General features: G+C 35.9%; 1 protein-coding gene across 1 annotated transcript in view; it reads right to left on the bottom strand.

Annotated features, from left to right (window-relative positions):
- The window catches only part of PIK3C3 (phosphatidylinositol 3-kinase catalytic subunit type 3), a 77,605-nt gene that overhangs the window by 38,948 nt on the left and 15,612 nt on the right, over positions 1-23,045 (bottom strand). The window contains exons 7-19 of the mRNA XM_050913216.1: positions 18,604-18,675; positions 17,392-17,496; positions 16,807-16,899; positions 15,969-16,154; positions 14,523-14,677; positions 13,165-13,252; positions 11,891-11,958; positions 8,711-8,816; positions 7,742-7,858; positions 6,014-6,145; positions 3,392-3,520; positions 2,998-3,067; positions 2,261-2,325 (exon numbers count right to left, since the gene is read on the bottom strand). Coding sequence (XP_050769173.1) covers positions 2,261-2,325; positions 2,998-3,067; positions 3,392-3,520; positions 6,014-6,145; positions 7,742-7,858; positions 8,711-8,816; positions 11,891-11,958; positions 13,165-13,252; positions 14,523-14,677; positions 15,969-16,154; positions 16,807-16,899; positions 17,392-17,496; positions 18,604-18,675 — 1,386 coding nt within the window. The remainder of the gene's footprint in view (positions 1-2,260; positions 2,326-2,997; positions 3,068-3,391; positions 3,521-6,013; positions 6,146-7,741; positions 7,859-8,710; positions 8,817-11,890; positions 11,959-13,164; positions 13,253-14,522; positions 14,678-15,968; positions 16,155-16,806; positions 16,900-17,391; positions 17,497-18,603; positions 18,676-23,045) is intronic.

Here is a 23,045-nt window from a genome sequence, read left to right as displayed (position 1 = left end):
ACTTCACATTTCCTGCAAAATGTGGACAGGGCCAAAACAGTCCTTCCCACCACTCAAAAGAAAACTGTTTTTTTCTTGATCGAGACGAAAGATAACTAAATTAAATCCAAGCCTAAGCACAAGTTTTTTCCAGTAAGCAAGCACAAACCTAAGCAAGCACTGTAAGAGGAGCTTTGTAGGCATCTGGATGACATATAAGTGACTAAAATCATAATGAAAAAATGAAGGGAATTTTAAAAGAGAGAAGGTTGTACTGAAGGAAGGTACCTGCAGGCTATTTAAGAAAGTTTTGCTTGAAAAGCAGTCCTGTTGTAACATGTATCAGAGTTTTAAGGCCTGGAGAAAGCTTTACTCATCTTTGCTTACAGAGAAACAAGCCCTTCTGAGATACGTTAAAAAAGCTGGCAAAGTAGAAAGATTCTGTTAAATGAAATCCCTAAGTGAAATGTGGAAGGAAATTTTAAACTGGTTAACAGGGTACTACAGAGATCTACTTTCACTGCTCCAAAATTTTACATGCTGTACGTAAAAAAAAAAAAAAAACCCACCAAAACCCAAACAAAACACAGACTTCAGACCATCCAAATGCTAAACTGTGGACTGTGGAACAGAAATACCTCCAAAACATGAGCTGTAATTTCAAGATTGTTGTTAGAAGGTAAGTAACACTCAAACATCAAAACAACTTTTCTTTCCTGCAGGTCTGCATTATCAGTCAGTATTAGATTACTTGCTTTAAATCTTTTCAGAAGTGAAACATTTTTTAATATTTATATACACTGCCTATCTTTATTAAAAGTTGTGACACCCAAAATGAACACTTATAAAAAGAATGAACCAAACTTTGACAACACCTAAAAATGTTCATTTAGTTTTTATTTCCTTAACTTACAATGCCCAACTATTTTATCATGCTTTGGCACAGGAAATCTGGGCTCTATAATGTATTTTGCCATTGATCTGTGAAGTAATCTTAGATTACATTCTTTTGGCGTCTTGTCTATTTAGATTAGCAATTCTTCACAGGAATTGCTCCTTACGTCTGCACAGCAACTAAAACAGTGAGGCACCTATTTCAGATTGGAATATGATGTTATAAGTAATTGCAAAATGACAATTTCACAAGCATTTCTAAATATATTATTTTATAAAAACATATAATGGACTAGAATATGAATAGTACATTTCCAAGATTACAAAGGATTGCTAAGAAAACACTTTATAAACTGTATGTTTATTGAATGTGTAGATGTAGCCTATCACAATCTTTACAGAATGGAAAGCTCAAAAAACTTACGCAACTTGATGCTAGTCATTGTCTGATTAATGATAAGCATTTTTTTTATAAATGATAAGCACTTGATATGGTTATTTGTTAAGCAAATGATAATGACAAATGATAAGCATTTTTTAATCTCCGTATTTTTAATATACGTAGTTTATAGTAGCTGGGAGCTATTTCCTTTGGCTCCCAGTTACTGAGCTATGAACAAATGCAAACTTCAGTATCAACTACAAAAAAGGGAAAAAAGGTACTGTGACAAGTTATCCAACATAAACATGCTGTGTTTTCATTAAAAAGCTTATTAGTTATATATCTCATATGGCAAGTTGGGATGTTTTTATCTAACTATATTTATCTCAATCAGCTGAGCTCTGCCACCCAGCTTGTGTGCTGTGCTTGAAACTAGCGTGAATTTTGCATGCCACTATTCAATTATGTGTCCCTATTCAATTCCATGACAGTTACTGAAAGTGTCTTAAAAAAAAAAAAAAAAAAAAAGAGAAATCACACAGTATCTATACATCCACTATGGCAGGGAAACAGACTTCAGAAGTTATATGAACAAACTAGTTAGTTGTTCCATCAAAAAAATCATTAAAACATACTTTGACAAGATATCAAGCCAAAACTATTGAATGAACAACAGAAACACTTTAAAACAAAACAGTACAGAAAAAAAGTGTCATGCACCTACCACTCATCGTTACAGCAAAGCGAGAATTTCAGTATCACAACTAAATTACACTTTAATTATTTAAATGGTATTACTTTTAGGACATTAGATACTCATATGGTGATTTAAGTATATTTTTTAAAGCAAAACATCTGCTGTAAATACCCTCATGTTTCAAGCTGTAATTTGTCTTCTAACAGATACAATGGTCAGTTGAGAGACTAAAGACTTTTGTATGAGACCTAAGCCTGCAATTTATACTGTTTGATCAGGAGATGACTTCAAAATCCCCCATCACGTACCTGTATACTTTCCTCAGTAGCAAGAACTTCTGCAACTGGTACTGACTGAATAAACTGCATGAAGCCTGTGACAGAAAACAACCAGAAAAGAAAATCTCCAATGCATAGAACTTTCAAGCTACTCTCTAAAGCATGTTTATTAAAGGACAACGCTAATACACACTTTCATTCCACTGCTTCTCATCAGCAAAAAACCATGTTTTGTCCCAATTTTCTGCCTTCAGTAGTTTCAAAACAACCTGTCATTAACACCAAATTAGCTTCAAAAGGTCTGTTGTTCCAAGTTTTCAAGAGAAGAGAAAGTAAATCAATGGCTTTCTAAATATTTATCCAGAATGTATCTAAAAGCATAGCCAAGTTTGATTTTGTTTTGTCTTGTTTTTTTCCTCCATTTCATGCAAAGATCTATAAATAGGAGTGTTAAAAGTTATTTGTCCAAGATCACACAGCAAGCTAGCAGCAAAGACAAGACTACAGATTGTCACATACTCCAAAATCCAGACCAGGCTTCTTTTATGAAGATATCTCAGTCACCTATGGAATACTGTGGTCACTCAGGCTGTTTACTTCCATGACTTATACTGCAACAAGATTCTCTTACACATTTGAGCTCCTTTTTAGAATGCTGTACTAAGCAAAACATCTCTCATGAAAATAGTGTGTCACAACACAGTCTATGAAGAGAGGGAGAAGATTCCTCCCAAGACTCTATTTTTAGGAAATAAAGGTATTCATACCATGTTTTGTACTAGTTGCCAGCACTTTATAGGGTGTCAGCTTCAAATCCAGATTCTCTTTTCTTAACAGCTGGAAAAAAAACAACACACAAAAGCAAAGATGAATGCAACAGAAAGGCAGCTTCTATTTCCAAAAAGAATGTGTATTGGACATTGATCTCCACTGTTCTTCATTGAAATTAGTAATGAGTGAAAGCCTGTTTGCCAATTTTTTTTTTTTTTTTTTTTTTTTTTTAATTCTACACAGGATCGGTGCATGTCTATAAAGAAAAGAAAAAAGCCACCTAATATCTGAGAACCTTGGAATGTATTAGCAACAGTTTTTAACAGTCGTGCTCTTGACAAGGAAAATCAAGAACATAGAAGGACAAGGATGTGGATTAATAATTCTCACCTTATCCATGAGTGAAATAATCTGAAGAATAAGTTGATCTTGACGTAAATCATCACCATGCTTAAAAATTACAGGATATTTGCCTCCATCTTCTGTCTTGAAGAATAACTGAGCAGGCATTAAGGCACTCTGCAAAGGGAAACGTTCTACTAAGCTGGTTCACAGCAATGTTTATATTAACATGTTGCTACAGTGGAGTTCTAAAATATAAATCTTTGTTTCTTGCACTGTAGATCAGAAGTGAATTAAGCAAGAATCAGGTCATAGGATTCAAGTATCAAATTCAGTTACAAAAAGGTTTAGAATAGTCCCATTTCAAAACCAACAGTGTGGCAGTGAGCACCAGAGCTCTTTTCGTGTTCCTCAAGTTTGGTAGAAAAGAAGCAATTCTAAAGCTTCTAAAAACAGTCAGTTACTGTCTAGGACTAAACAGTTAGAACATGCCATTTCCAGTTAGCAAAAGTGTGATCTAGGCATGCTTTTAAAAAACAAAACAAAACAAACCTTAAGGCTCTCCTTTTTTAGCAAGGATTGTGAAGGATACATTCCCCCTCACGCCTCCCCCCCAGCAGCAGAAGAGGAAAGGACAGAAGTATTCAAGTTTTGTTTGTATGCATGTAATTCCAATCAACATAGAAGCACTATGCAAAAGGTCATAACAAAACAAATTTAAACTGACCAGATCAGAGAGAGACACAATTATAGGATAAACATCAAAGAAATGCTAGGGGCAAGACATCTTAAACAATTAATTGCTTCCTTAATCTATTTAGTAAAAGCAAAAATGCCTTTTTACATTGTTTTTTGAGAAAGGCAATTTAATTGTTTGCAATTTCTCTGTACAAAATGGGTTGAAGGGGATCAATTACCTACACGAATGATTTCATCTATTGTAACTGACCAAGTCACTTCCCTCAAAACCAAAACAAAAAAATAAACAAGGATACAGAGTTTAATAGTTGAACAGTTACATTAGATTTTCACATGCAATGAATGTTTCAAAATTATTAAGTTCCATAAATAAAGGAAAAATTATTCTTTAAATAGTGCTACAAAAGCTGCCGTGTGATGTCCAAGAGCACCAAAAATTAGTCATTCTTCCCTCTTTGGGTTTGTTTGTTTTTTATCCAATAGTACAGAATGAGAGACTGAACGGAAATCTGTAACCTTTCAGAATCAGGAAAATAGAAACCATCTCTGACTTTGTTACATCTCATATTTTTGGTCCTAAATTTTCTGCATTGCTACAGAAGACCAATATGTAGACGACTATCTGACTTGAGTTTGTTCTGATCAAGTTAAGCTATTATTCTTGATAGGAAATATTTAGTTGCTGTTCCAGCAGTCTTTTTGTCAAAGTCTTTTTGTCCTACATCACTGGACACAGGTAATAACTTACATTCCAAGTAGTATAGGAAGCAAAATAATCCCAGCCCTTTCAACAGTATATTGACTGTTTAACAGCTAGATTAAGGGATGGCCATATGACCACAAGCAACTGCTACAGATTGGTTTAAGGACTTAACAACCATAGGGATTTAGGATCTACCTGTCAGCCCACTGCAACTGCATGAAATGGACCATCTTATTGCTTTCCAGTCTCTACCGATTGAACAGTTTCATTTTGCAATGGAATAGATGCACACATCTAGCTGAGATGCAGCACACCTGACTTGATTGGTATGATTTTCATCATAAGTGGTATTCTTGTTGAACACAGTCTAACTAAAGTTCAGAGAAATTCTGAACTAGGAAGCATGCCTTGAGCTTGGGGACTTCATAAAGTTTATAAACTGTATCAGTCTGTCCTGGTTTCGGCTTGGACAGAGTTAACTTTCTTCTTAGTAACTCGTACAGTGCTGTGGTTTGGATTTAGTGTGAGAATGATGTTGATAACACGCTGACGTTTTAGTTGTTGCTAAGTAGCACTTATCTTAAGCCAAGGACTTTTCAGTTTCCCATGCTCTGCCAGCAAGCAGGTGTGCAAGAAGCTGGGAGGGAGCAGAGCCGGGGCAGCTGACCCAAACTAGCCAAAGGGGTATTCCATACCATGGAACGTCATGCCCAGTATATAAACAGGGGGGAGTTGGCCGGGAGGCGCGGATCGCGGCTCGGGAACTAACTGGGCATTGGTCAGCGGGTGGTGAGCAATTGCATTGTGCATCACTGGTTTTTTCCTCCCCCCCCTTCCTTTTTTTGTTGCATTCCTTTTCATTACTTTTATTATTATTATATTTCATTATTACTATTGTTAGTATTATATTTTACTTTAGTTATTAAACTGTTCTTATCTCAACTCACGAGTTTTACTTTTTTTTTTCCTTTGCTTCCCTCCTCCTCACCCCACTGGGAGGGGGAGGGGGAAACGGCTGTGTGGTGCTGAGTTGCTGACGGGGGTTAAACCATGACACAGTCTTATAAAAGCTGCTTTACAGTTTGCACGTTAACTTGAAAAAAGTGTTTCACAAAGAAAATAAAGAGTTGTTCAACCATTTTAAGAGCACGTTACAGTTATATTTTGCCTCGACTATGTCGGCCCCTTTAAATCTTTCAACTGATGTTTCTAAGCTTAGTGCTCATAAGATTTGCTTGTACTTCAGCTATTCAGAAGATCTCATTTACCTTGAAGAGTGTGGCTTTTTCAGGGATTATCCCTTTAATTTTCACCTGAGGTTCCAGAGGAAGTGGAATAAGTTCCATATCTGCTAAATTCATCTTTTCATTATCTGCTAACAATGCCTGAAGCCTCTCATTCTAAAAGAACAAAAGAATGAAAACTTGTTTTAAGAAACAAACCAACCATAAAACACATACTAGGTATATATGAACAGTTAAAAAGTCTTTTAACAAAGGATGTATTATTAATAAATATCCAATTTATTCAATTCTTTACTCTTCCAAAGAATCAAGGTTTCACTCTTAAAATGCAGTGAAATAAAAATTCTCTATTTGTAGTAATCTGAATAAGAAAGCAGATATTCCAGCTAGTCTGAGTATAGTCAAGCCATTTTATAAGTGCCAGATATAAGTGTCTTACAAAAATTTATTTCTAAATTGCCCGCACAAGTAGCAGGATGATTTGTTTTCCATACCAGTATGAAATGTTAGTTCTGTTTCAGAAACTTGATTCAAGTCTTTAGCTCTGATCCTTTAAATCCCTAAACTCGAGGAGGTCCCCTATCACCAATGAACCAAATTGCCAAGAGCTTGCATCGATCCGATTTCAGGGCTTGCTCTACATTCCTACATCTGTAGTTACCAGAAACACAATACCAGTCAATTTTTGAGTACTTTACACTTGGTGTCCTGCATAATAAAGGTCAAATACATAAAAGTCTCTAGTCTTTTCCCCTACTGAATATAACAGGAATAAACACACAGCAAGGTAGCCCACTACTGTTAGGAATACTTCTAGTGGTTAATTGCTGCTAGCTAGATTTTAATCCAAAAATCAAGGCCATGCGTTTCTTATTTTTATAGAAATATCCTGACAATTATAAAAGAATATATGACAGAATGCTACCAATGTATTGCACAAGCAGGAAATACATTCTTACGAATTGAAAAACCCTCCTCCTCTTTTAGTGATTACACCTTTATTACCGATACACAGAACATTCACAAAGTTTCATAAAAATGATGCAACGCTTAAGTGTTTCATTTTCCTGCACAAACATACCGCACAGATTTAAAGAAGGTGACAAAAATCATTACACTGAAAAATCTATGTTTAAAAATACTGATGTGTGTCAGAGGAAAAGAAAATATATGAAAAGAAATCCCTTTGGCTTTCCTGCTTCCTCCCCATACCCGTCTGTCAAGTTCACTTAAAATAGTTCCACTAAGAAGCACAAAGCTTCTTAAAATGCACCTATGACAGAAATGCTTTTCCTCAAGAAAAAACAGAAGGCGAAGTTCTGCTAAACACATACCTTATAAAAGAATAGTTTTGTTGCTCTTGGAACAAATTAAACCTTGCTGCTAGTCAAATTTCATTTTCTATCCTGGCATAATTCTCACACCACAATAACTTCTGCTACCTTCCCACATCCCCCATAACTTGTTCACTGTTAGATCATCAGCTATTCAATTATTCTCATATCTTCCTTTTGCCAAAATACCCCAAGATTTTTCTCAAGGGCCTCTTCTGTTTTTCATCTACAAACTTTCAGAACACTTTGGAACTGTGAACCATCTAAACCTCTCCAAAGTTTGTTTAAAGTTAGCTAAAATTATTACAGGACAGATGGACATCTGTTATAAATCTCAGTGCTAAGAATTTTTAGTGAAAAGCTAACATTCCTATTGTCAAATTCTAGCCAGAGATAAGCTTTCCAATCCTTTAGTTACCTTTTTCTTACGATTCCCACTTTCACGCTGCACTGCTTTCATTACATGAACCAGCCGATCTACAAATGTCTGCTGGGCTGCCAACAATGAACGCATAACTCTGACAGACTTATCACCCTAAGTGAATTAAAAGAAACAAAATTAGTTCTTTGTTCTGTAATTATTTTATCTAGAAATTATTCCTTTATTCTTAGACCTTTGGGCTTTTAAGAGGTAAGTGAATAACGATCAATTTCCTGTCAATTCAAAAGGTATTTTCTGTAAAACACAATCTGAATCACTGTAGCTGGCAATCAATTATCTGACCTACCAGTGCACTTCAATTTCCATCAACAATTTCAGTGGTGAACAGTCATGCATGACAAACCTATTCACACAGCCAAAATAAGTTAGTAAGGATAAGCACAAGGAATATTCTTATGAAGCATAAGAGTCAGATTTGAGTAATGTCCCTAAAATCAGAATTAATATCAAGTGTGAGAAACATGAAAATCAGGAAAGACTGCACATCTACTATAAATTATAGCTTGCAATTCACAACAGTTTTGTTTGGTTTTGCCTTTTTTCCCCGCTGCTCCAGCACCCTCTGCTGCTGACACACAGAACAACACCGTTTGTGAATTCAAAAGGTAGGTCTCTTGTCTCAATTTGCACTGCAAGGACAAGTGCTTCCAATAAAGAAATAGTAAATAAAATAGACTGATTACACAAGGCAGAGGATTTTAGGCCCAGCATGTTACTAACAGGAACAAGCAATAAAACAGAGGAAAGAGTTCTCAATACTTGTTCTTTTCTTTTTCAGCAGTTTCTTTCGTTTACCACAAACAAAAAATTCAAGCAAAAGTGGAAGCTTTTTTAAAATTTCAATACATATGACATAAAAAAACCTGTCATCCTCCTAGACACCTATGCCTTTTTAAAGGATTACTATCCCAAACCATTATGTATTTCCTTACACAGAGGCATTACCTTCAGCAAAGCCTGACTAAATCTTCTCATCACATTTAAGTACATTTCGTGAGTCTTTGGGTCCCTCTGCTGAGTGTCTTGGTCTTCACACTCCACTATTACATACCTGCAGCATAAAAACAACGCAAGTTATGCTCTACTCTGGCACTACACAATTTGAGTGAAATACAGTAGCCCTGTATTATAGGTCTAGAACTAAAAATAAAGTCAATCTTTGAATGAGATCTCCATCTCAACCAACAGGTGAACTCTTCAAAATTGCGTAGTCACAAATTCCCACGTGGATCAGGAGAGCCTATCAAAGTTTCTGAGGTCTTTCACTTACAGTAAAGTGGCATCACTCAAACAGGACAAGTCAGAAGTCCAAATCATATGAACACTCCAACCAAGTAGTACACATCAGAGGAGTAGGCATTCCACTGTGCTACTATCCTCTACATAATGTACTGGCTGCAAACTTGCTATTCAAGTATACCTGCAAAACCAAGAAGAATCTCGCCCTACCTGTTCCCTATTTTACCATTAGCAATGGTGGAAGAGACTGTATTGGTCCTGAAGCAGCTCTGCGAAATCTACATTCCAAAATAAGTTTTCGTTTCTAAAATTATGATTCAGGTACAAGATTTAAACGGTACAATTCGGAATAGTTATACTGAAAATTTATTTTGATATGTTAAGCAGTTGTTTGGAACGCTTTTGTGCTTATTTCTATTCGCAGCACTGACAAGCAAAAAGTAGCTATGCATGGAAGCTCTTCTTTCTGTTGATCAATATATCCCCTAGTAGTACCCAGTAAAAACATATATCCCCACTATTAAAAAAAGGAAGAAATAAGCAAGTCAGTCAATTTTCAAACACTGCATTTGGATTCAAAAGTGACTCTACACATTCAAACACACTTGGACTTTATGCTGACAGCTAGAATTATCCCTTCCTTATGCACTTGTGCAGAATCTCTTTGCAACTGAATGGTTAGGGGACAAGATTAGAGGTCTGTCATTTGCAGCTGATCAGATTTGACTAGTCTTATTTATAAATACACAATGTATTATATACATTAAAATAAGGCATATGTAACTTATTCCATGAGTATTATCTCAATGAAATCTATAACTGAAGATTACTTCTAGAACTTTGCTAATATATTGTTCTACACCATTCCCTCACTAAAATGACAAAATTAGATTGCAGTAATATGTGTATAAAAATAAGTCCATATTTACAAAGTCTGTGCATCAAAACTTCCAAGGAAAACAGGAAGTAATGAATTGAAACATGCTATTTGCATCTTAATTTGTTAAAAAGCCCTAGACAGTTTCTCAAAGCTATCTTGAAACAAGGAGTAAGAGTGATGTTTCATACTTGGATAGGTGTCTCACACATCTGAAGAAGAGACAGAAAAAAGCAGTAGCACCAACTTCTGTAGCCGCTGTTAAAGGATAGGATAGCTTTACAATGACAAGTGACTGAGCAGGAGGTTTGATTTTCAAGGGTTATTGTACTTTTTCCATTGATTATTTTAGGTGCGTGCTGTGTCTGGATAGTTGAAACAAGCAATTGATCAGCAGCCAAGAGGATTTATGGCTACGTCAGCTCAAACAGTGGCTGCAACATTTGTATTTTGTCACTAAGAAATTGAGATGTCTGGAAAGAAAACAAAGAATAAATTGACTGGGTTTTTTGTTTGGTGGTGGGGTTTTTGTTTGGTTGTTTTGTTTTCTTTTGTTTTTTAAGTCATAAGACAAAAACTTCAGAGTTCTGGATGTTTGAACTTTCTGTAGACTGAATGTCTGAGATGTTGCTGAAATGTAAGTGCTCACTTTTTATCAATGTGATAGAAATAAGCTAGCCTACTAACATTTATCGTAATGAAGAATATTTGATTAGGTCAAGCATTTGGCTTCTACTCACATCAATTCAGCTTGCAATTATTTTAATCGTTTAAATTTAATAGCACTTTTTTCTGAAGCCAAACATTATCTTTGGCCACTGCAACAGAAGTATGTACACTAAGGAACTGTAGTTAAGTCATGCACTTAAATACCTTAAATTCAAGCTACTGAAAAAGCAATGAAATAATAAAACTTAAAAAGACATGTACAAATAGAATCACTCTCAGGATAGGTCAGGATTCTTTCAAGAATTTTATAAGAACAGTTTGGTAGGTTTACATCACGTATCATACTGTTCCCAATTCACAATGTATATGGGGTTAATATTCATAGCACATTAACATATGATCATGTTTATTAGTATTTTTAATTATTAGATGCATCTACAAAGGATACAAGTGAGAATGGTTTGACTTAAGGTTAGCCATGTAAAGGCACCTAAGCTCCCTATTTTAAAATAACACATGTGTATGTACAATAGCTGTATGTGTTGTGTATATGTATATATGTACATTAATATATACACACACTTCCACAGAATACAGCTCTATCCATCTCAGCTTTCTTCACATGAGAATTCCTGTCTGCAAATGCTTACTCAGAAGGCATGCAGATGACTAGTTTAGGCATCTAATTGAATTCTTAAACCATTGAAGTGACACAAGATCCTTAGCTAAGTAATCCTACCCCTCCACTATCTAGATGAACTATTCACAACTAAAGTTCTCCATTAAGAAAGCACACATCTGCAATGACATTTTATTCATGCTCATAACATAACCACAAATGGAATCTAAAAAAATAATTAGATTAGCACAAAAAATTAGTGCTTTATGAACCTTCATAAAGTACACTCTTGATTAATACTAAAGTGCATAACTTCAATATTCTAGCTAACACTGTCAAAAACTATAAACACAAACCAAAGAGAAAAGCAGAGCAGATGAACTTTATCTCCTCCCCATCACCATAAACAATTTGAATGACAACTTATAAACTATAGCTGGCTTTTTTTTTTTTTTGGAACACTGTACTTAATGCCCTACAAATCACCTTCCTTTGTCTAACAGTAAAGCATATTTGTGCATTTTAAAAACCAATGCCCTCCTTTTACCTACTATTCTGTTCAATTGCATATTGTTTTAAATCTACTACTTTATCCTGAGAGAAATTGAGGTTCTCAAGTTCTCAAGACAGGTCATCTTTTTCACTGTACATCCTTCCGGGCATTATAGATTTGATTTCAATTAGACATTGAAACAGTATGAATTAATAGTTTCTAACATACCAGTACAAGTAGTTTGCCAACGTGGAATTTTTGCATGCTCTTGATATCAAGAAAGTGCAAAGGTCTTGCTGGAAGGGATTTAAGAAAAGCAAAATTAAGTTAATAAAGAAGTCTAAGCACTTGAGAGAGATAGACGAATTTAAGGAAAAACCCCAAATAATTGTAGGGAGTTTTGAGAGATACATTCCCTTCTAAAATCTGAATCCAATCAAACCTAATATTTAAATCATATTAGTTTTACTATTACTCCAAATCCAGCAACAACACTACAAGTAAAAAAAGGTCTGCTACTACAGTAATATATTTACCAACATGTCAGAAGTACATGATGTTCTCCAGCAATAAACCTTTAATGTAAACTCTCTATTTACAATATATTACACTTTCCTCCTACGCAATTATCTCTTGCTGTAAGATTCAACCCTGAAAGGGATTTGCTACCCCATTTTGCATCCAGAAGATCTAAAACTCTTTAAGATGTTCTACATTTTAACATAAAGAAAAAATCTGTAGAGGATACACAGCATTTAGCTGCTTTTTCAAGGTTTAATATTCCAACTAACAAGAAATCCGTGTATCTTTACTGATATGCTCAATTTGAGGCTTATTTTCTATGCATACTGAGATTCGAAAAGGAAGATTTACAACAGGGAATGGATCTTTAGTTCAAAGACCAATTAACTGCACATCAGATTAAAATCAGCTTCCCTCAAACTGTCTTTACCTTCTATCTTTCCCTCCCTCCAGTCCCATTCTTATTCCACTTCTACTTGTGGTATAAATTGCGTATAATCTTTGTCAGATGTAAATCAATACAGTGTCTCACTTAAGTTCAAAAAAGATGACATCCACGCCAAAGAACATGGCTACAGGAAGAACAGATTGCAGAGATTAAAATATTTGGATAACTGTTTTCCATTAAAAAATCCGCTTTAAAACACCTCAAACACATGCAATTGTCACTGTTTAATCAGCATGTGATAGCCTTTGCAGTAACTTTCTCCTTTACAGGAGAGTAATTTTATGAAGAATTCAATGCCCAGTCCCCTAGTTTTGCATAGTGTGACCAGGTCCATAAATAGATGGCCTGTAAAAAAAAAATTAGTTAAGCTATTGCTGTTTTCTTAGCATTTAGTTTACATCTGTATTCTTTGAGTACTTCAAGTATTCAGCAAGATACAGTAGAAAGATTCAAATATTCACAAACAAAACCTAAAAACAGTACCAGGTCACTAAAAAAGTATCAAAAATACAAGGTAAAGCATTTGACTTACATCAAGGTTTTCATTGTCTGCAAGCTCCTTTGTCTTAGAAGTAAGAGGTGGTGAAGAAACAGGTGGAATAGGACTCATGATCTGGGAACTACATAAAGGAAAGCATGTAATTGGCATAATTCAAAGTTCTTGCTTGGGGGACAGGGGGCATGAGTGGAAATAGCAATGCAATTCACTTCCACAGCATAATGAAGTCAGAAAACTGGAAGAGAAGTATCTTTGAAGATAGTTTCTCAACCCTGTTTCAGAAAAAACTGCATGAACAGCAACTTTGACAGCTGCAGTTCCTGAAAACGGCAAAAATCTGTGCCTGGATAGCTACACAGTTTACGGCTGTGAAGCACATTCACTTACACCAAACCTAGCATTTTGTTTCATCTTCCATAAAAAATAAGCAGACATAGATGGGAATTTAGCAAATCCGCATTTTCAGGATAAGCTTTTTTTAAATGTTCTTAAGATGAAATTGCTAATACACAACACCTGCAAGCACTCATCTCTGGAATGCAATTACACATAACAGAGTAGACAAACCCAATGCTTGCAAGGCAAAATTATCAGACAGTAAATTTACCTGAAAGGAAGTAATCAAATAGCTCTACTCATGTCTAAGTGTCATTGCAGCCTCAAAATACACCATACATCCCAGGACATCCACTCTACAGCTTAGCAGCAAGATCAATGAAAAGCAGTATACTTGTAATACAAAAGGTATACCTTAGTGATACAAGTGATTAGACATTGAAGCTTAAGACTAAAAATCCCGGAAATTTATATTAAATATTCACAGGAGACTTCGGTTAACCAAGTGTGTTTGCACCTTACTTAATACTATATTAATTAGATATTTCAGCCTTTCTTCTGGATTCCTGCAAGAATAAAAAGTGTGCTCCCCCAACTCCTTTACATTCACAGGACTCTCCCTACACCTTCTTTCGAAGGAGCAGGAAAAAATTTCTTTCCATTTCAGACTGATCGGACTTTTAGATCTGTATTCTTTGATGAAAGTGGGAAGCGGAGCCTCATACAACTTCATTGAGGACATCCTAACTTTTGCAAGGACAGAAGGAAGAAAAGCCAGTATTTTTCCTGCTCTCCAGAAGTTGTCTTCCTTTCATGCAGTAAGGTCAAAGGCCACAACTTTAAGATTAAGAATGTTTGCTCTGTAAACTATCTGTAGTCAGGAAATACATTCCGTGAAAGCTCAGGGGTTAATTTTTCTTTTTTTTTTTTATGTTACCGCTTCAGATTCTAAAATAGGACGTTGAATATGCAATGGTCCCTAAAAAGGAGAAAGAATTTGAGGGCTTACAATGTTACATCTTTCTACTTTTCTACTGGCAATCTAAGCTTCTTACCTGTCTATTTCTGCACCATTAGCTCCAGACGTTGTCATGCTTTCTGACATTGAACCTTGACTGTCCCTCTTGCTAGGTTCCAGTCCATTCTTTATGTCATCAAAGTTTTCATATTTCAATGCCTGGACTAACTGTAGCAGGTACATCAGCAAATCCTCATGGAGGAAAAAAATGAAAATGAATTGAGGGGTTCAGTCAAAGCTGACTAGGACTCCATATGTTTTCAAAATTCTGATTTATAGAAAAACTTAGTCAGGACTTAGTGACCTATAAGAAATGGAAACTGGGGTCTCCCTAGCAAGCAATATACAATAGAAAAACTGGTGTAGGATGAAGTTTGACTTGCAAAAAAATACTGAATTATCACACTACTAGTTTTTTGTTACTCAGAGGTAGTAAATTTAAGTGCAATTACTACTTTAAAGTTCTCTTTAATTAAGCTGCCCTACTTGCTTCCAGCATCCACAAAATAAACCTTTCAGTTTGCGGCTCCCAAGAAGAAAATTCAAGCATAAAATCTGGACCATGGTACGAGGAATTCAGATTCTCTCCTCTCTTATGCACTATCTTTTTTCCTGATCCCTTGTGTAGCTGGGGATCCAAAAAACCCACATATCTGATCTATTTTAGACTGAAGAATAGAATTTTCATCACTTGCTGTTTATAATTTGTTGAATGTTGCTGAATTTGTTCCCTCTACTATGCAACTTGCTCTGTTTAGTTGCCTTTAAATGTTTCGTAAAAGGTACATTTTTAAAGTCAACGCAGTATGACCTTGGCTATTGAAGTACGCTTACAAACATTTGGTATATTTATGCTCCCTATTTTAAACTCTATTGATTGCCAAGGATTCAAGTGTTATGGTAATACATTCAAACTTTTTTTTTTACTGTCAAAATAAAATATATAAATAATTAAAATTTAACAGATTAGCATCTATTAAGTAGGCTCTACTCATAAATCACAGCTCATCATATTCTAATCAGTATACAATTAGAAACACCTTATTTCCACAGATGCTTTTCTACTCATTTTCTTTAGCAAAACAGTATGGTGATATACTGCTTCAATTAACAGGTGGATTTGTTGGAAATCTTCTAGCAGACTATTTAAGTTCAGAGCACTTCTATGCAGGTTAACATTCAAAATTTATCACTGGTTTCTGGGGAGAACATATGGTTGTTTCACCCTGTTTGACAAAACCAGCTATCACTGGCTGTTCACGCTAAGACAATTATCAATGAGTGCCACTTAATAACGTGAAGACTTTGCTCCATAAAGAGCTTATAGTAAATAGCATCACAGTGAATTTCATTATTTTTTTAGTCTTCCATCACTATTATTCACTTAAATGCCTTAAAAAGTAGCAAACATTTCAAGTACTCAACGAGACTAAAAATCCTGAGACCAGCTGACTTCCACATGTACCCACAGACCAAGGAATACCTCATCATCAGCCTGCTGAAGCCTGGCGACAGCATAACGCCGAACCGTCGGGTTGGTGAAGTGAGATGACAGAAGTTCTAGAGAGTCTTCCACATCCATGGGCTTCCACTTGCCCAGTAGCTCCAGTGCTTGCTTCGCCTCTTGTGGTAGGTCCCAGTTGACACATTTTAAGAATTTTGTCAAGGCCTAAACAGAAAGGGATCGGACAATTCATCAGTGAAAAGCCAGGCTAAACCAATGATTTCAGAAATTAATGTTTCATGTTAAGGTAGAACTAGATTCAGACCATATTTACATACACACGGACCTGGGGAACCTTACTGATGTGACAATACAACAATGGATTGTTTTATTATGGCCCAAAAAACTGCAGCTGAGTTATCTTCTAAGTAAAATGTAAAGTCAATGGTTACTGCTCTACCACAACTACCACTACATAAAAAATGCCCACTGCTGAGGAATTATTTAGTTATTTAATTTACTTTGGGCTTTTGGTGTGCTGCTGCTTATTCTGGTAATGCTAACCCATGTCTGAAAGCGATGAAGAAGCTTCTCTTCAATAATTTTTCTTTGCAGCAGACAAAATTGTCAACACTGGTATTTTAAGCTGACAATCAGTTTTTATAGAAAGATTGCTGTAGTAATAGCCAGTTCACATGATTTAAGAGGGAAAATTACAGTCGCTAATTTTTAAATCAGTAACATTGTAGAAAAAATAATCTTGACTAGCTTCTAAGACACTGAAGCTCTGTATCTCTGTAAGGACAGGACATTGTAGAATGAGTGTCAGATGAAGCACCTCTTGCATTAGTAAGTCCTCTCAAATCATTTAACTTACCTTCTCCTGATTAGTAAGGTAATATCTGAATTTCCAAACTAGATCCTGTTCCTCGTACGTTAGCTGCTTTGTCGGTGGATAACTCACTATGATCTATTAGATACATAGTCAGAAAGTGAGTTTAAAAACATGAACAGGCGTAATCAAGAAGTTAACAGACTAGACTGTGACAAAGCACAACACTGACAACACACAAAAATAGCCAGGGGAAAAAAAAAAAAAGCTTTCCAACAACACAAAGTTCTCATGCTATCACGGTGATGCTCCTCTGCTCCTCAGTTATGTGGCTGATTGAACTGGCAGCGTAGGCAAACATACAGTTACTTTAAGACTACCATTAACACCTATATATCTGCACAATATGCACTCTTATCCCCCCAAAACTGTTTTACAAAAAAAATGAGCAAGTACCTTCTGCTCCTGAGTTGGACCCATCTAACTAAGTGCTTGTAAGAAACACTTAACATTTCTTCATTAATGACTTTCTATAAACTGAAAAGAACTGTATTTTCCTTAAATTGTCACCATACATTAATACCAACCTCCCTAATAAAATTTAATTTAGCCATCATATTACTGACTCACATTAAGCTGATCTCGCGTAGCTGCATTAGGCTTCAGATCATGATCAGAAGGTCCACTTCTTAAACTTCGAGCAAGCTTGTGATGTTTGCTTTCTACTAAATTCTCCTAAACACAGGGGGTAAGTCAGTATTTATAAATATTTAAACTCCAGAGAAAATTACTGTTGAAATGAAACCATCTAGCAAAGACTCACCAGTATCTTGAGTAATGCATGGCAATTAAAATTCACATCTAAAACTACAGCATCTTCAGCATTTTTTTTTGTTGTTGTTTTAGAAGAAACTCCTTCAATAATATGTGGAGGGTTGCTGGGGATTTTGAGTTTTTGTTTTGGTTTTTTACTTCACACAATTTACAAACCTTATATTGCCTTTTGGTGAATTGCTGCAAAACGTAAGCGTTTCAGTCAACACATCCGTGATTCAGACAGCACTCAAACGTGCTAGCCACTTTATAAACATTTTTTTAGGATGATGTTTGCAGTATAAAGCTTTGTATGCAAGAAGAACATCTCAAAAAGTTTTCCCCACTGTTAATATCATGTTAGCAACAGTAGGAGCCACAATAGGAGCCACAGTGTCAACGAGATTTCAGCAGCCAAGGCAGTTTTCAGCATTGTCAGACTTGCTCTTGCAGTGTTAGATTACACAGTGCTCAAACAGTGTTGCCAGTAGAAGCCCACTTACATTAAGGTTCCCAAAGCTGCCAATACCAGTCCCACTGAATTGGCATCCACAATAATGGAAATCTTTTCTAGAACTGTACTTAGGCACTGTCTACATGAAAGACAACATACAAGAGAGTGTAGGGAGAAAATATTTTAACAGATGAAGTAACCAAGAGTTACTGCACTATCCTGTAAATTTCTCTTCTTCAGCTCCCTCTTACCTTATATTCCCACCCTCTGACCTCTTTTGCCAGTAATCCCCCTTCTCTGCTTTCCTACACCTCAGAAGCAAGCACATTAGGTATGGAAAGGAGGAGATGAACATAAGCATTAAATCAATTCTTGTATTTTAATCTAGCAGCAGCAAAAAAAAAAAAATAATTAAAAAAGTCAAACCCACTGATATTTCTCAACTGGTCAAATACATCTTTCCACTGGAATTTTAAAATATGGAAGACAGCAATATAGGCAAGGTTTCATCTCCATTTATGAAAACTTCAACAAAAATACTATAATACAGATTGCATTACATGGAGCATGCTTACCATAGACATCTGGGGATCTGGAATCTTAACAATTTCAGAACTTGTTAAAATTGGAGATGATTCATCACCATCCTGAATGACAAAGAGTTAAAGGCATATTAAACATCTCAAGTTTTAGGAAAAAAACAAGCTGTCATATTAATGTATTGTGAATTATACTACAGTGAAAGAACGATGCAACTGCACCTTGCTGACTTTCGATAGTTATAAAGGGGAAACCAGAAAATAAGAAATGGATTCTTTTTCTTGTTAGTTTTTCCCAGATGATAAACAAGGTGGCCAGACAGATGAAAGTTCATCCAAGGAGATGCAGCTTGGCAACTCACTACCATGCTGGCACACAGGTGAGTGAAAAAATTTGCCATTATCATTACACGTGTCCTCTCAAAGCACAAAGAGAAACCAAATCAGGGTTCATATTTCCACCGAAAACAAATCATTTCCTAGAAATGACAACCATGTTGCAGAAAATATCTCCTAATACTTCAACACAGATGAATTTAGGAAGATATACGTGTTCCTATCTATCACAAGTTCCACATAGAGCGTGACAGATTCTTCTAGAAGTTCGTGCTGTGGTGCTCTGGAGCAGTATGACAGGAGCCCACTAGTTTTCCTTAGGGGAATCTAACCTGCTGCTGCATAAATAAGGGAAGGGAGAAGCTAAAAGTTTCCTGTTTGAACCAGGCAGAAGGAAAAAATACAAAGCCTGCCACCACATGACAAAAATAGCAACTGTTTCCCTCTTCCAGTCACACCCAAGAGTTTGTGGGTTTTTTTTTTTACCTTAGAAGTGTAACTAAGCATTAATTGACACAATCTACGAAAGAACATTTCATTTAAAAGACAGTGTAAAACAGAAAAAGCAAGACAGTAACAGCATAATATGTGCTATGCTATATTTATACTTTTTTCTCATTTATTTTGGAGTAAATTTCAGCTCAGAATAGTTTTTTTGACATATCAACATTTCCCTGAATAATGTGAGTTTTGAGATAATTTGCTCAGGTATGCTTCTGCACCCACCCTCCCTTTTTTTTTTTTTTCTCCTGCTTTTCCAATCACATATGCCTCTTGGGATGGCTTTGCTTTTATACTTTTCAGAGGTACGTTTCAAAGAAGTGAGGGGCTTGTATCAAGGGGAAGAAAAGAATCATTTGTCACCAACAAGACCCAGGAGTTAAAATTGCCATTAACCTTTCAGGAGAAACATTTTTTCCAGCTACACAAATTTTGTGTTGCTGACTACAGTAGAAGTCTTATTATTAAAATGCATGTTCATGCAGGAAGACACTTCTATTACATTTATTAGTATCCTATGCCTTTCTGAAGTAACAATTTTTACAGTCAAAATAATGACAGTAACTACACACACATCCTTCCTAGTTAAAGGAAATATACCTACAATCTGTCTGTGGCTGATGATGGTCCCAGAACACGAGCAGGATTGCTTTTGCCATTAGTCTTTAAAAAAAGTACACATGCAAACACTGAAGAGGACAAAGAGGACATTTGCTTACAGTTTCTCTGTTTTAAAACCATATTGCCTAAATAATGAACTTGGCTTTAACCGAATTGTATAGAAATACCTTGGAAATACTATTAATTCTATTATAATAAAATACTACTGCATCACTATAACAGTGGACCGAACTGAGCTGGAGCCACACTGACAGATCAGCACTTGCACTGTATTGAAACCTTTGCCATCTCATCAGACAGAGCTTTCAGATCATCTTATACTAGTTTTACAAAGTCAAATTACAGAAAAAACAATAAATTATTTGGGGGGGAAAATCCTTCTGAAAATAAACACCTCTGATGACAAGAGATGACAGACCGATTTCTATCTACTAATTGGTTATCCTCCTAATCAAAACCATAATAAGGCTGAAATCTGACTTGACCTTTATAAAACAAAGGATTACCAATGCCCCAGTGACAAACAAGTTTCCACTCCGTTTAGACCCTTCACATAAAAGGGCTGTAGGAAAAACTTGACACAGGAGTGGATTCACGAGCAACCAATAAATGTTCAAACTCCTACCAAGGCATTTATAACAACCATATCCCATGTGGATTCTCTAGGGATAAGCAGTAATAACACCCATACTACTACATCTTTCTGTCAGTGAAAAAAATTCAGATAAAATAGCTGTGAAAGGAAAGAGTCTGACAAAGCTTTTAGGCTGGTAAAAATGGAGCACCTACTCCACAATCAAAAGCCTATGACAGCTATTACCAACTCAGAACTTACTAGTATGAGAATGACAAAAGCACAATTGCCTAAAATTTGCTTACCTACAAAACTAAAAAACGCACAAAGCCTTCTAGTGCCTCATGTCAAAATGTTTATAATACCCTCTAAAATGAAGATTGCAGATTTTTTCCAAGACTAGTGTTAAAAGAATGACTTCTAAACTCATTGCTGGCATCTCTTTTTTTAACCTTTCAAAAAAAAAAATATTATAGTGACTGTTCTTTAAACTCCTCTTCTCAAATGCAGTTAGATTATGCTGAAGAGCCAAGCTGAAAAGCTCCAGTTATTCAGCTCAAGTACCAGGAAAACTCTGTTTGCAGTGTTTCATTGCATTTCAGAACAAAGCCTTAAGTTTCAAACAAAACTTGCTATGAAACCAAGTTTTGCCAAGCATTCGTGGGACAAGTTACTGTGTCAGGAGTTAACAACATTTTCAGAACAGACTGTTTCATGAAACCCTCAAGAAGGCACAATGCCATTAGTTTGCCTGTGAAGGATGTCAGTTGTTTAACTTGCCTTCCCATTAGATTAACACGCAGCTCTAATTCTTTGTCATACTTGGAGAGCATCACATGGATCACTGTGACCCTGACCACACAAACTTACTAAACCATACCAATGCCTGAGGGTCAACTCTAAATTAGCATTTGAATTTGGTCAAGTGCATGCTTTTGAAGTGTGTCTCCTGATCATCCCCACGTAGTGAGCTTTAGTTCACATCATGGAAGTTTTGGAAATACCTAATATCCTCCAACTGTCAACAAGTCATTTAGTCCATGGGACTCCATTAAAGCTAGTCCCAAGCATAAGAACACAGTGCAGACACTGGGTCTTCAGCAACCTCTCCACTCTGTAAATCTGCTCCTCTTGGCTGCATTACTTGCTAGCACAGCCAGAACCTGAGATGACCTGCTATTTTGCCACTGGGAAACAAAAGCAACATCGATACTAAACAGCATTAAACTGCTTTGTTAAAGCATTAAATTGCTTTAAACTGCTATGTTAAAGAGCTTTAGAGGTATTTCACTGCATTAAGGTCAGTGTGTGTGACTTCATATAAATATTAGAGTCCATTTAAGAAAGTTAACAAAATTTGCAGAATTTTCTGAACCAGCACGGTTCTTCTGCACTTTCCTGAAAATCAGTCTCACAACATCAAAAAATAAGGAGGTTCTATTTATCTTATTCTTTAGTCAAAACATCATTTCAAGTAACACCGATGGGATCCAACTTCTTCCACACAAAAAGTAAATGGACATCCAATGCTGTAGATACTTCTTCTTTCTTTCAATCCATGAAAAAGGCTCTGATAATCAGACTACATGTTTTTTTTAAATAAACTGGATGCAGCAGTGCAATCAATTTATTTATTCAAACAAAGATTTCACTTGAAACCTGCACAAAAACACATTAATGATAAATGCTGGTGTTATTTGCACTTGGAAAGTCACACTGAATTTTTGCCTAAATGGAGCATCAGAAGCGATCCTCTCGTTACTGGCAGACTGCTATCCTTCACTTAAATGCTGTATTAAAATTAAGTTAACAGAGAACATGGAAAGAGCCACTGCCACTTCATCGTAATTGAATGTTGAGTCAAAGAATCTCAAATTCTATCAGCCACTGTTTAACAGGCTAGTTCTTCGTAAACACTTGAAAACAAATTTATCAACAAAACTGTGACAAGTAATCTCCACTTCAACTATCGGTCACAGGCAGGTGACAACAGAACCTACTTTCATTAGACTCAATATACTGGATTGGTGATGCCGGATATGTATACTGTACGCTGTAATTGGAAGCATGACAAAACTGAGAAGACAGGCACTAATTTATGTACTGTTTCCTACTGCTGCCAGAAAAGGGTCAAGAACTTGTTGAAAAGCTACTTTGTAACAACAAATCCCTCAAACCGCAGTTAGTTATAGCTTTAATATGTACTGTTACACATTCAATTACTTTATTTCCACAAGAGCAGTCAATTCATAGTTATTTTGTTCCATGCACTTTTAATATGCTTTAGAAACATCTGTTAAAAGAAAGATGCATGCTTGAAGTCTGAATCTTCCTTCCCGCACCCTGCACATCTGTAAAACCATAATGGCGACAAAAAAAGTTGTGTGTGTAAATCAGGAATAATTCATCTATAATGGTAGGTTTCTGGAGCTAAGGGAGAGAAATC

This window comes from Gymnogyps californianus, chromosome Z (genome assembly GCF_018139145.2).
Source record: "Gymnogyps californianus isolate 813 chromosome Z, ASM1813914v2, whole genome shotgun sequence".
NCBI lineage: Eukaryota > Metazoa > Chordata > Aves > Accipitriformes > Cathartidae > Gymnogyps > Gymnogyps californianus.
Note: the sequence above shows the minus strand (reverse complement) of the source record. Positions and strands in the feature narration are given on the sequence as shown.